The 15,124-nt window shown below is 39.3% G+C and overlaps 1 protein-coding gene across 19 annotated transcripts in view; it reads right to left on the reverse strand.

Annotated features, from left to right (window-relative positions):
- Positions 1-15,124, reverse strand: part of ptprk (protein tyrosine phosphatase receptor type K) — a 166,487-nt gene that overhangs the window by 74,756 nt on the left and 76,607 nt on the right. For all 19 annotated transcript variants that reach the window (XM_051876486.1, XM_051876485.1, XM_051876484.1 and 16 more), the window contains 3 exons: positions 13,756-13,837; positions 10,378-10,493; positions 6,721-6,895 (listed from right to left, as the gene is read on the reverse strand). In XM_051876486.1, the coding sequence (XP_051732446.1) occupies positions 6,721-6,895; positions 10,378-10,493; positions 13,756-13,837 (373 nt within the window). The remainder of the gene's footprint in view (positions 1-6,720; positions 6,896-10,377; positions 10,494-13,755; positions 13,838-15,124) is intronic.

Consider the following 15,124-nt stretch of genomic DNA (forward strand, 5'->3'; position numbering starts at 1 on the left):
TCATTCGTTTGTGCTTGAACCTGCAGACAAACGACATTCATCTCAATTCATTAGAGCCACTGACACACGCTCTCAGACCCACAAACACACAGACATGAGCGGAGAGCTTTTAGTGGACCAGCGTCTGGAGTGAGTGAATGGAGCGGTGTTCATATATTAGCTGAAAGCCTCTACGTGATTTGTTTGATGCTTCGGTGGCAGGCTGAATCAGGGTTATTAAACTGTCTCGAGTTTTATTTACATATTCAAGATTTTAAAATTGATATAATTCTATTCTGTTTGAGACCGCAGCAAACAAACAACTTTTTCAGTTGTATAACCTTTCTTTTTGACAGAATACATAAAAAAGCCTAAAGTCAGCTTTGTGAGATTAATTTAAAGGGTTAGTTCACCCAAAAATGAAATTTCTGTCATTAATTACTCACCCTCGTATGACCTTCGTTCATCTTCAGAACACAAATTAAGATATTTTTGATGAAATCCTAGAGGTATATGACTCGTCCATAGACAGCAATATAATCAACACTTTCAAGGTCCAGAAAGGTACTAAAGACATCGTTAAAACAGTCATGTGACTGCAGTGGTTCAACCTTAATGTTATGAAGAGACGAGAATACTTTTTGTGCGCAAAAACAAAACAAAAATAATGACTTTATTCAACAATCTCTTCTCTTCTCTGTCATTATCTTTATGCAGGTGATGCACAGTGAAGCTTCCGTGTTTACATCCGAACGCCGGCTCAGTATTGGCCAAAACTGATCACGTGATCAGCACGACGCATGTGTGTGATGCTGACGCAGGAGCCGGCCAATAATGAGTCGGCGTTCTGTGTCATTCTCTCAACGTATGAGAATGACACAGAAGAGAAGAGATTGTTGAATAAAGTGGTTATTTTTGTTTTGTTTTTGCGCACAAAAAGTATTCTCGTCTCTTCATAACATTAAGGTTGAACCACTGCAGTCACATGACTGTTTTAACGATGTCTTTAGTACCTTTCTGGACCTTGAAAGTGTTGATTATATTGCTGTCTATGGACGAGTCATATACCTCTCGGATTTCATCAAAAATATCTTAATTTGTGTTCTGAAGATGAACGAAGGTCTTACGAGGGTCAGTAATTAATGACAGAAATTTCATTTTTGGGTGAACTAACCCTTTAAATGCATGTTATAGATCTTATTGTGAACAATTCAACTGTGCTTATTTACAAAGTTTCTTTTTGTTATGTTTGATGAAACTGTCATAACTGGATCTTCTGGTGAAACATCAGTCTTCTCCAGATTCTTCAATCATTTAGTCTGATTAAGCCCCGCCCCTTTCTTACAATTGGCTGTAAGCTCACATTCAGATCCGCCTCCATCCAATCAAAAACTGTTGGACTGAACCAAATCCCGCCCTACATTTGTTGGATTATCATTTGCCACAATACTTCCATTACATCGCAACCCATTTATTGAGAAAATGAAAATGAACCGTCATCATGTCATTCCTAATCCTGTATTCTGTTACGTCAGTGACACAAAAGCAGCATCTATCAAGCTAAAAAAAATAGGGATGCACCAATATGAACATTCTGGCCAATACCAATAACCGATAATTCTTTATATTTGAAAGCCGATAACCGATATATTGGCCGATAAATCTAAATCAAAATTTTTTATATCATTTTTGATTACAAAAACAAAAGTCTCACCATTAAAAGCCACGTCCCAAGCACACGTTTATGATGTTCTCATTATAGTATTATGTATCTTATATGACAGACTTGAGCTGTACGTTGTTCTTAACTGTATTTCCCTTTTTGAAGTGATTTCAATCATATTTCAATCAATTCAAACCCATCATGGCGAGCAGTGCTCATCTGAAGTGTCTCAGCTGAAGGAAATAATCCATTATTTATCAGCTTTAATATATCGGGCCGATAAGAATAACATTAAAAATGAACATATACCGTCTATCCCTAAAAAAACACCACAGAAGAATCATAAAAATATCACAAAAGTGGTCAAAACATCTGAAGCGAACTGAATAATGACTTAAAAAGGATAGTTCACACAGAAATGATTATTCTGTCATCATTTGGTTCTGAACCTTTCTTTGGAAGTCAAAGTCTCCAAAGTCACATAGTTCCCAACATTCTTCAAAAATACCTTCTTTCATGTTCTGCTGAAGAAAAAAAGTCTCAGAGGATCAGAACGAAACGAGGGAGAGTAAATGATGACAGCATGATCATTTTTGGGTGAAATAACCTTTTAAATTTCAGTCTGTTCCTCACACAAAGCATCACATGACTTCAGAAGACTTGGAATACAAGTCATTTGGATGACTTTCGTTGTGTTTATGACACTGTTATGGTGCTTTACTTTGTCATGTTCAGAGTTTGACAGATGTTATTACTAAATGCTTTAGTATAGAAAAAGATCTGTGTGATGATTCTTCAGAAAATCTGTTTTCCACTGACAAATAACAGCATGTGGGTTAATAATGACAGAATCTTCACATTTAAAGTCAACTATTCCTTTATGTGTTGTAATTAATATGCAAACTAAATACTTACAAACTTTAAAATACTTGCAAAATTTGTTGTTAACGATAATAGGGGTTAATTTCAGCAGTGGGGCGAGCGCAGAGAGCGAGACGGTGAGCGTGAATCTCTCTCTGTCAGGTGTCACTGGCTGTTTCACGCGGGTCATCCATCATGTGTGGCTGACATGAGCGCATGATAGCGCTGTGCCCCGCTGTTAGCCTTCCTTAAGCCCTGTCTCATCTGTCTTTCCCTCACACACACACACACACACACACACACAGGTGAATACTGCCATCATGCAATTGGAAAACGCACTTGCCCTCGACTCAACATCTTATAGTCAGAGAAATAATCTTTTTTTTGTCATTTATTTCAGAGGACCTGGCAGGGACGTGTTTGATCAAAGCAAGGCCGGGTTAAAAAAAGAAAAGTTAAAGAGAGAGAGACAGACATAAAGGGAAGGAGAATATGTGAAGGAGGAAAAGCAAAAGGAAATATTTCCTGTGGGAAGAGTCACAGCTTTTTTATTTTGAAGTTTTGATGGGGCTTGTGAAGGGAAAGATGACAGAAGCGAGCGAATATGGATCAGGGGACACGGCAATCTAACACCTGACGGACAGCGTTAGAGAGAGAGAGAGACTGATCCCTGTCTACTGCACATCACTCTCTCTCTCTCTCCGCGCTGACAGGATATGTGATCACCTCTTCCTGTCCGTCACCTCGCTCTCACACACACACCATCCAAAACCAACACTCATCACGCCACAAACGCTGGTCTGACCCCTGACCCCTGACACCAGACGACACTCTGACACACATTGTACTGCTCAAAAATGATAAATTTTTTGAAAGAAATTAATACTTTTATTCATCAAGGACACATTAAATTGACCAAAAGTGACATTTATAATGTTACAAAAGATTCTATTTCAAATAAACACTGTTCTTTTGAACTTTCTATATAAATATAGAATATGAATATGAACTGTTTTCAACATATCATAAAAGTTTCTTGAGCATCAAATCATCATATCAGAATGATTTCTGAAGGATCATGTGACACTGAAGACTGGAGTAATGATGCTGAAAATTCAGCTTTGATCACTGGAATAAATTACACTTTACTATATATTCACGTAGAAAACAGCTGTTAATAATATTTCACTGTTTTCACTGTATTTTTGATCAAATAAATGCAGTGTTGGTGAGCAGAAGAGACTCTTTCAGAAATCGTACTGACCACAAACTTTTGACTCTTTTGCACAGACTGATCTGGCTTTATCTACAGCCGTCTTTGTCAGGTTTGTCAGGAGGTCGACTGCAGACCCGAGTGTCGCAGGTGAGCGTGTGAGAGCACAGCAGTATGTTTTGTGAAAGCGAATGAATCATTGATGCGTATCACAGTCAGGAAGCGACGCTTGTGACATTAATGAACCGCTTTCTGTTCTTCATTCTCTCAGATTCTCTCAGATGAAGCTTTCAGAGTTGTTGACATTTTGGCTCTTTTGGTTTGTTTGCGTTTGTTCTGTGTGCGCATCATCGGGAAGTATCAGACGATCGCGCTTCATCAAACTTTAACGATCCGTCAGCACGCGCAGCGCCGGGGTCTTTAAAATCTCCCTCGTTTCAACTCCTGATCTCTCCCGTCTCTCCAGGCATATTTACCAGCGATCAGCCGCGTGTTTGCGACGGGGTGCCGCGCTCACAGGAGGGTGACAGCCTGTTATCTAGTCATTAGAAAATCACAAGTAGCAAACAATCATCGTCTCCATATCTGTCTCACGTCTCGCTCCAACACAAACACATCTGCATCTGGAGATCTGTGCGGTTCTTCGATGGTTCGTCTTAAACATATAGCGTTCTTGAGTTGACTGTACGGTTCTTTGGAGATAAAAAGACGTCTATCACAGACTTCCCAAACTTTTAGAAGTAAAACATCTACTTGAGATTTTAAGTTAATATTTTAGTAATTTAATGACACATTCACATTTCTTTGATATTTGCTAATGGTCACATGACTTGCATGTAAACAGATTTTCTAAAGTGTTTTATTTTGATTGTTTTTGTTTAACTCTTTCCCCGCCCGCATTTTTGATCATTTTCACAAAAATTTCATGGCCCCCAGAATATTTTGCTGTATGAATATCTGAACATGCAATATATCGAAAGAAAGAACAGAGCCTCTGCTTTTAAACAAACAAAACAAAAAACATTTTATTCTAGCTTCATGTCTTCTTTTCAAAGACTTCAACAATGCTTCTATCGCTTGTTTCTGCTTCTTCTTTGCCTGTGTTTTGATCCGGAGATTCTGTACTATTTCAGAAGATGCATAACAGTATAACAGTGAAAACGCGGAAAGCCGGAAAATTCCGTCAATGGCAGGGAAAGATTTAATATAGGGCTGCACAACTTGGCCACAAAATTATATTGTGATTATTTGGTCATATATTGTGATTTGAACAGCGATATGACATTTTATTTCATATTAAAATGTCTCATATGCAACTCCTGAGACACAAAAAACAAGAACCCAACTGTTAATGTAGATAGTTATTTCTAAGGGTCACACTTGTTTTCACTCTTTACAAGAAACAACTACAAGTTACAATACTGTAATTCTTCCTTTTCAAAAGTTTAAACCCTTTGGTTTTTAGCACATCAAACCCTTGAGCTTTTATTTTATTTTTTGATGGAAAATTGGTGAAATTCTGAAGTTTTTCTGTTGGAAATTATGTGAATTTAAATAAAGACAGATTATACACTTCAGTTACGCTTTATTTTAAGGTGTCCTTGTTACAGTGTAATTATACATTTAAATACTGAGTAATATTAATAAACTGCAAGTACTTAGTATAGGGTTTGGTTTAGGGTTAGTTGCCTGTAATTATGCATCATTTATTATTAATACTACAGTAAGTACATATGACAAGGTTCAATACTTTAATTAAATCACAGCCTTTGATTTGATAATTGTGATTTGAGCTGTTTCGCAATTTCACTTTTATTTTGATTACTTGTGTAGCCCAATTTGTGTATTTAAAAGTTGAATTTGATTTAATTAGTTCTTAGCTTTTCATTATCTCACAAACCCTGTGTGAAGGTCCTGGTCTGTTAGTTCTTGGATTTCTTTGTGGGACTGTTCTCCTGTGACGTCAGGCTCCAAACACCAAAAGGCTTTCAGGTCTTTCTGCGGCCGCACAAGGAAACTCTGCTTTAGATCCTGGTGTCTAATAAAAACAGGGCTTATCGTCTGTTTGCGTTTGAATCTATTTTACAGCACACGTCTTGTCAATTCAGTTTATTCTCTACAAGCGAGAGCAGGCTAATGTCATTACTCTAAACCCTGGGCCAAACCCGCCGCGCTCCCCTCGCGCCGCGGCCACAACTGTGTTGTGTTGTTGCTTTTCTTCCCCTCCCGTCTCTTTGCTGCAGCTGGAGGACACGCAGATCGATCCTTCTCCAGCGTAAGAATCCTCCACTGAAATTTTCATTTGTTACAAAGCGGCCCCAAACAGCCGGGAGGGCCCGCTGTCGCCCCGCATTAGGGAGAGCGGGAGCTAATAAAGCACTAGCCCGGGGTCACGCGCGACAATAGGCAACTCCGTGCCAGCTCCCATTAGCACACGCACAAATCCATGGCCCAAAAATTTCCGCTGAAATTACCATCTTTGGTATCCTTGTAGCAGGATGTCAGCTGGGGAAGTGTGGTGGAGATATCTGAGCTGTCAGCGCGGCTGAGACTCAACCGGCCCTTCTGCCCTCCGGCCGCCGCTAACTATCGCACTCCTCTCAGAGTCGCATCTGCACACGGGGAACTTCACGCGCCACTCCACGGACCCAAGTGCTTCGGCACGCTCTCGTACGGTTCAGGGTAGGTCGCCAAAAAACACCCAATGAGATGTGTTTGTGTAAATAGGTTGTGCATATTAATATGGCACCATGTGCCCAATGGGAACTCAAATATGAATGCATTTGTATTATTTATCAGCGTTTAGATAAGCAGATGTTCGCTGTAGCCATGGCGGTTGCTCCTTGACTTTGGCCTTAAACTAGTCTATAAAATCACAGCCTTTATTCATTATATATGATAATAAACAACCCTGTACCCTTTTGTAAAAGGCTCATTCAATTAGAATATAGAGTCTGAACTGTTTATTTTAATATATAGCATAAATAACAAAGCAAGCCTTTACCTCTGACTATGAGTCCAGCAAAGTTGGAGACGCCGGAGCCTCTCTCTGATTGGGTGACGCAGCGGTACAGATCTTGGTCCTGACTGGTCACCTCTCTCAGGCGGAAAGAGGCTGCAAACTTCCTGTGGTTGATGTTTTTCTTCTCCGCCACTGGAATGTCCTCTCCGTTACGCCGCTATACATGTGTCAAAAGAGCAAGAGAGATGAAGAATAAAATATGTGCAGGACTGATTGGTTTAATTCAGTCATTTCCTCCCCATTATAACGGCTTCAGATGTCATAATTCACCCAAAGTGTGTCAATATTCACAACGCTCCATGTTATGTGTTGAATACTGTGGAATACGGATATAATGTTGGTCTCCTTTTAAAGACACTCAGCAGATTACTGCAGAAGTGTGAGAGTTATAAGTTATAAAAAGTTATTGAAGTTTGAGTTTACTGTAAAGTAAGTTTAAACTGAACTAAACATTTTTATTTTAGCCAAAATATATATTTTACAAAGTAATCTGGCCAGAAAGACGTCTAACCAAGTTGAGGTCCAAATTTCAAGTTGATATCACAAAAATTGAGCTGCTGAAAGGTTTTAAAGAACCGTCTCCATTGTAACGCAATGATTTTCACAGGATGAACTTTGATTAAGCTTTTTGGATAATGCTAAAAAACAAACAAACAATAAAAATCGCACCAAATGTCCCGCTACCAGGACACTGACAGTTAACAGGCTATACTAACTTAATGAAATTAAGTTTTAAGCTATCGATCTCATAGTGAAAACCATGTAGCCTACCGAAATTTCGTTAACAGTAGAAGTGAAATCTTATTGTATTTTTGAAATCTGGGTACTGTCTTACATTTTAAAATCACGTACAGGGGAAGTTTGGTCCCGTCAGTGAGGCACACAAACATGACAGTCACGCGGCTCTTAGACTGTAAGGCTCGTTCACACCAAGAACAATAACTATAACGATAACTATATTTGCGTCCACACCAACGAACACTATCGGTCTGATATTCTAATCTCACGCGATGCGGTTTCAAAGTGTGTACATGTTTGTGCTGTTCTTGTTGCATTTACAGGCTTTAACCAGCAGATGTCCTCAGCATGCTATGATTCGAGAGAATAGCTAGTGTAATCGATCTAATCTAACAGAGACGAAGTCAATATAGTGGAATAAAAACAACATCTAGTCTTTTTCACTGCAACTTCAAAGGAAGTAAGACAATGTTGTCGAAACTAGCACGGGTTTGACTTGTCAAACTGTGGTGGATTTTTCTGGACCTCAGAGATGAACTTCTCCACAATATCGTCTTCCATTTTAAATCATAGTTTTAAATGTGCAAGCTTTTAAATTCGAATGGATTCTGATTGGCTGTCAGTGTTTTATCGTTCAACAGCTGGAAAATATTGTTCTGAAAGTGATCCCAATGATATCGTTATCGTTATAGCTGTGGTGTGGACACTGCTATTCTTTTATATTCAGAATGATTTTTAGAACTATATCTTTATCATTATCTTTATAGTTATCGTTCTTAGTGTGAACGGGCCTTTAGCGTTTTTTGCGCTCGCGATCTTCTCACATTACAGTGAAACACCGTATTTCTTGGCACACTCGTTTTACGCATATTTGGCGCCACCTATTGTTGCGGGTGTATTATTGACATGTAAAAGTCTAGACCCTGAATATGAGAACCTGTTTTTTCAGAAGTATTTCTAAGAAAAAAACACTGTCTTCATATTTGGAACAATACAGTACTTACTGTAGGGTTAAGGCTAGGGAAAGGGTTTGGTTTAGGGTTAGCTGCTTGTAATTAAGCTTTAAGCTTTACTCTTATTACTGGAGTAAGCATATGTAGCCCGTCTCACTATGCCAAAGCGTCACTATGCCAAAGCGAATTTGGGACTTGACTTCATAAGAGCACCAGCAGAACTGAACGTTAAGCTTGTTCTGTGGGACGGGGCTGAAGTTCCAGTCATACGCTTGACTGGATGAGTGACGGCAGTCCGTGTCACGGGCGATGTGTGTGAGTGTGTGTGAGTGTGTGTGAGTGTGTGTGCTACAGAGGATCATTCATTAGCCCCTTTAACACTGCCATCTCATATTAGTCAGAAGTGCAGCAGACACCAGCACTTGCTTGCATTTCTTCATTTTTTCACCTCCTCGTGTATCAGAGCAGAAAAGGTCACCGTTCCTACACACTTTACCACCCTGTCAGGCACTTCCTCTCTTTCAATCTTTCTCTGCACTGTCTTCTGTACGTGAAGCGCTCTCATTAGTTAATCGCAACGAAAGGGCAGCGGCAGGGCAAGGCACAACACGCAGACATGAAAACCCCGCTGACACAGACATCATTAAGAGAGCAGGATTTTCCTTCAGGATGAATAAAGTGGGAAGATTTGAGGGGCAGGAGAGGAGACGCTCTCTCTGTGACAGGCTCGGCTGTAATGAACCCGCGTCTCTCCAGCTGCTTGATTAGTAGTTGTGGTTATATATACACCCGTTGACCATGAATATGCGATATAGTTTCCGAAAATGATGCAATTCTTTGAGTATCGTGAAATCAAACTTAAAAACAGCAGAATTGTTTGCTCCCGCACATCCTGAACTTGACATTCCCGGCCAATTAGGGTGAAACCCATCTCTGATCTAAAACACGGATTGCGTTAAAAAGACTTTAGCTCAATGGTGCTCGACTGGTGGATCGCAACCCAAAATCCAGTCACAGTCTGTTCTGATGGGTCACTGACAGCAGCGGGAAATATGGTTTAATTTTTTTAAACTGTACTTACACTTTATTTCCGTAGTCCATTAGACATTCTACTAACTATCGTGTCAACTAACTCTTATTGGAATATTATAGAGTATTAGTAGACCGTCTGCTTAATATCTGCTGACACTTTATTTTGATGCTTCAAACAGACATTCTGCTGACTATCAGTAAGAAATAGTTAGTAGAATATCTGAAGTAGATCACAGAAATAAAGTGTAATCATAATACATTCATGAAATAAAAGGACACTTAAAGAGAGACACTTCCATGACTGTTTCTGACATCTTTTAAAAAGTGCACTCTTGTAATAATGTTTAAAGAAGTATTTAACATATTAAAGCACATGTAAAGTGCTTTATTATCATTTTAACTGTGTCCAATATTCAATTTAAAGTTAATATTTTAAATGTACAAATTTGCTACTTCATGTGCAATTACAAATATTTAAATACATGACATACAAGTTTCAATATAAATTACATTAAAGTATATTTTAGTGTACTATAAATGATTATTAGTGACTATAAAGTGCACTTTAATCATAATTTAAAAGACAATATATGTAATTATGAAATTACATGCAAAGATGCACTTAAGTGGGTCAAAAAGCACTAAAAGTTCAGCTAATTGCATTTAATATAAATTTAAACTATAATACACTTTTATTTAGTTTCATTAGCAACTATACGTTCAATTTGAAATTAAGCGTTGTTTTAAAGCGCATCGTTTCCGTAATAAACACTCTTTTTTAAAAGTATGCTTAAGCGTAGCTCTTTTTTCAGAAGGGTAGTTATGATAGCAAACAGATTTCCCAACGTTTGAAATGGAGGACAAACACTTCTCATATGATTTGGTGTGAGTGCTGGACGTGTGTTTCAGATCTCACCTGCAGCCAGAGTTTGTTGTTGACCGCGTCTCGGACCGTGGCGATGCACTGGAATGTGGCGTTCTGTCCGGCGTTCACCTCCACGTCCCCCAAACGCAGGAAGTGAGGGGATTTATCTGTATTAGAAGGAAAGGACAGCAACGCATGACATTACAGCTCAATACCAGAATACTAAACTGCCAGAGTTAACCAGTGCTGAACACTCCCAAAACACTCCCAAAACACTCCCAAAACGGGCACATTAACACAGGCAGGAGAAATAAAGACGGACTTCAAATGATGTACACACAGAGTTACTGGTAATGAATGGTGTGTGTTTGAGGTGATCACAGTGGTTGAAGGTTTGAAGCTGCTGAATTATCACCGTTGTCTCCTCGATTGAGACTCTGGACAGTATTTACATGATTCATCTGTAACAGTACAAATGACTGAAACGGTGGTGTGTGTTCATCATTCTGGTGTATATCCACTCATTTTTTCCCGTTTGATTTCAGATCATACTCCAATAATGAGTTCATGAACCAATCCATCTGAGAGTAAGAGCAGCTGTGGATCTCTCAGTCTCTCTCTGGTGTCCATCTGACAGGAGTGAAGCAGACGCCACACAGAGAGGAACAATGAGACGAAGAAGCAGATCTCGAGTTACAGCAGAACCGCCGCGCCACACTGAGTCACATGTACGTGTGTGTGATTGATCAGGTGATCTCTTCTGTTGAACGTGATGATGATGATGATATCACAAACGTCCACATGACGGAAAACAGAGTTTGTCTTGCTATTTATAATAAAAATGACGACTCAAAAACTCTGTTCCCTCCAGAACATTTACTGAGAATAAATAACATTTATATTTCAGTATGAGCTCTGTTACTTGTTTGACATGCATAGAAGTCGTCCAATCATAACAGAAGTCATTTACATACAAGCTCTTAAAGGAACAGCAGCAAAAAACTGCCTGTTTAAAAACTCCATGAAATCAAAATCTGAGTTCTGTGACATTTAGGATTAATCTGCAGCTTTGAGCTCATCCATATTCATCCATCCATCCATATTCATCCATCCATCCATTCATCCATATTCATCCATCCATCCATTCATCCATATTCATCCATCCATCCATTCATCCATTCATCCATCCATCCATTCATCCATATCATCCATTCATCATCCTTCCATCCATTCATCCATCCATTCATCCATCCATCCATTCATCCATCCATCCATCATCCATTCATCCATCTATACATCCATCCATCCATCCATCCATTCATCCATCCATCATCCATTCATCCATCTATACATCCATACATCCATATTCATCCATCCATCCATCCATCCATTCATCCATCCATCATCCATTCATCCATCCATCCATATTCATCTATCCATCAGTCCATCCATTCATCCATCCATTCATCCATACTCATCCATCCATCCATATTCATCTATCCATCAGTCCATCCATTCATCCATCCATCCATCCATCCATCCATCCATCCAACCATCCATTCATCCATATTCATCTATCCATCAGTCCATCCATCCATCCATATTCATCCATCCATCCATCCATCCATCCATCCAACCATCCATTCATCTATCCATCAGTCCATCCGTCCATCCATTCATCCATATTCATCCATCCATCCATCCATCCATTCATCCAACCATCCATTCATCAATTCATCCATATATCAGTCCATCCATCCATCAATTCATCCATTCATCCATCCATCCATCCAGTATCTGTATCCGAGTGTGAGAAGTTGACCAAATTTACCGCGGGTCATAGAGAGGGTGGAAAATGGTCATAAAAACAGTTTTTGGTGCAATCAGTCATTCCTGGCATTATAAATGGAATTCAGGGGAAAAATATACTGTATGAAAGATCAGATTTATGACTATACATTTTCAACTTCTCACTCTATTTACACATAATGATCCAGGAAACAGATGAATGGCTGAGTATTTCATTATTTCTGTGCTGAAGCTGACACACTGCTCTGTCCGGAGGGGAAATCTAACGTGTGTTGATCTGTTCTAGGTGTAGCTGTGCCGAATGAGCTGAAACTGCTTCATCGCTCTCACCAGTGCTTCTGATGGGGCGCCTTCAAAATAAATGCTCTTTTAGCGTCAGAAACATTCTCCAGCACGGACGTACAACAAACCTCCTTCATCTCCCTCTCATCCTGCATCATTTTAATAAGATGTCGCCCGTGATCAGCGGGAAGCTTTATTAGCAGCGTTCAGAGGGAATATAATCCATGCTGGAGTGGCAGTAATCCCTGTGCTCTCATGGACTAGCCGTTAATTGGGAATACCTGTTATATTATCATGGCTAAGCTCTGATCCCAGCGGATGCGCCTGATCCACACGCGCATGACTACTGCTAACCTGGAGAGATGGCAAAATATTAATCACTTAAAATTATATGTACATTGCTGACATTTGGAGTGCTGAACTGTGCATCTGCTGATTGTGCGTCTCTTGACCCTAAACGCTGCATGTTAAGAGCAGCACTCGGCAGCAATGAGAGCTAATTATATATGAGACAAACTTGAGTTCCCAGAGGATCAGCATCACCTGCTACAGCTCGACCGCAGCTCTCTGTCCTTATTTACTGTTTGTGCTCTGATCATTTATTGATCACGCTGCTCTTCACTGCTGATGTGCCCATAAAAACACTTCCCGCAGTCATGTCATTACCGCTCATTCCCTGAAAATATTTCACTTTTAAAAATTGATCAAAAGACTATTTCACATCAAGACTCAAAATGAAACGGTGTCTGTATCACTGGCCGATGAAAATCAGCTGTTTTCTATGTGAATATATAGTAAAGTGTAATTTATTCCTGTGATCAAAGCTGAATTTTCAGCATCATTACTCCAGTCTTCAGTGTCACATGATCCTTCAGAAATCATTCTGATATGATGATTTGCTGCTCAAGAAACATTTATGATTATTATCAATGTTGAAAACTGTTGTGGAAACTGTGATGCATTTTGTTTTTTCCAGAAAATAAATGTTGCTCATTTTTCCTGCGTATATCTGCTAAAAGTTTGTATTTGCTAGTCAGCTTTTATCATTACAGTAGCATATGGATGACTATGGATATTGATTTCATGGGGTCTTTAAAATACTGTCCCAGTTCAGTAAGCAGAGTCAGTTATAACACATGTATAGTTTGACTTTAAAGTGTGTGACTTTTAGGAAATTACAGCTGCTTTAAATAGTAGGGACAATCCTCCTGAAGTAACCTAGAGTTAAGTGTCTTACACACAGACACAATGATGATAGTTTGCAGGGTTTAAACCTTCTGAACAGTCTAGACTTCTAGACCACACACACACACGCACACACACACACTGCTGACTCACCGCACGGGTAACTGAGCACCTGGATGTCATCAATGGCGATAAATCCTCGTCTGCCGTTCGTCACCTCCGCCTCAAAGATGACCTGCACAGAGAAACAGAGAAACATGTCCTTTAGACGAGCTGCCATTCAGTTCATACGACTGAATCAAATGAACGAACAAATTTTCACATTACTATTAAAGAACATTTCTATTATTACACTACACCTCTGTTACTACCGTTGTGAGAAAGAAGAGTGCTTAATTGTATTGAATGTGCACTTGTAGTGTACTTCAAATATAGGTATATATGGTAACATTTTATTTTACAGTGTCTTTGAGACATGTTACATGTACTTGCTATAGTATTAACAGTAAATTATGCATAATTACATGCAACTAACCCTAAATCAAACACTAACTCTAATCCTATAGGAAAAAAGCTGCACTTGCAAATAAAATAATATTAATGAAATAAAAGGCTACTTAAGTGCACTTAAAGGATTAGTTCACTTCAGAAGTCAAATTTCCTGATCAATGCTCCACGCATGACGTAATCACGTTGGAAAGGTCATGTGTAACGTAGGTGGAAGTACCACGGTAGGGTGAAAAACTCTTTTTGTAAAGGCCGTTTGACTTAGTCTTTGACGTTCACTTTGTAAACACTGGATCGGTACTTCTGCCTACGTCACGCGTGACCTTTCCAACATGATTACGTAATGTGTGGAGCATCACAGAGCAGTGCAAGACGAGCATTTGTGGTTAAAAAGTATATCATTTTTATTTTTTTTAGAAAATGGCCGATAGTTTCTCTAGATAAGACTCTTATTCCTCGTCTGGGATCATGTAGAGCTCTTTGAAGCTGCACTGAAACTGACATTTGGACCTTCAACCCGTTGAACCCCAGTGAAGTCCACTATATGGAGAAAAATCCTGGAATGTTTTCTTCATTTCTTTTCGACTAATCCTTTAAGTATTATTTCCCTAATAAGTACTCTTTTTGAATGTGTGCTAAGGTGAACCTCCTTTTTACCAGTGTAATCTAACCCAGTTATACAGCTCTGAAATTAAACTACACCTGGTTGTTCAACTGTAGTTCTACATCTCCTGACGGCAGCAGTGAAACAGACGGGTCTCTGTGTCTCAGAGCTTCAGCGGCGGTCATTACAGCTATCAGAGATAGTCCCTGTTTATATACAACTAAGCGCCAAAACTCATTTTGTTAATCTCGAAAGACAAAACAGATTTTCCCAAACAGTTGCTCATTTCTGGTAGAAAAAGCTTCTCGAGCAAACACCCACACGAGGACAGAAGAGGCGTAATTGAAAAGCCTGTGAATGGTGAGGTCAGTCGTATGTTTCCATTATTTAACTCAAAGATTGAACGGAGTT

This window comes from Ctenopharyngodon idella, chromosome 20 (assembly GCF_019924925.1).
Source record: "Ctenopharyngodon idella isolate HZGC_01 chromosome 20, HZGC01, whole genome shotgun sequence".
Lineage (NCBI taxonomy): Eukaryota > Metazoa > Chordata > Actinopteri > Cypriniformes > Xenocyprididae > Ctenopharyngodon > Ctenopharyngodon idella.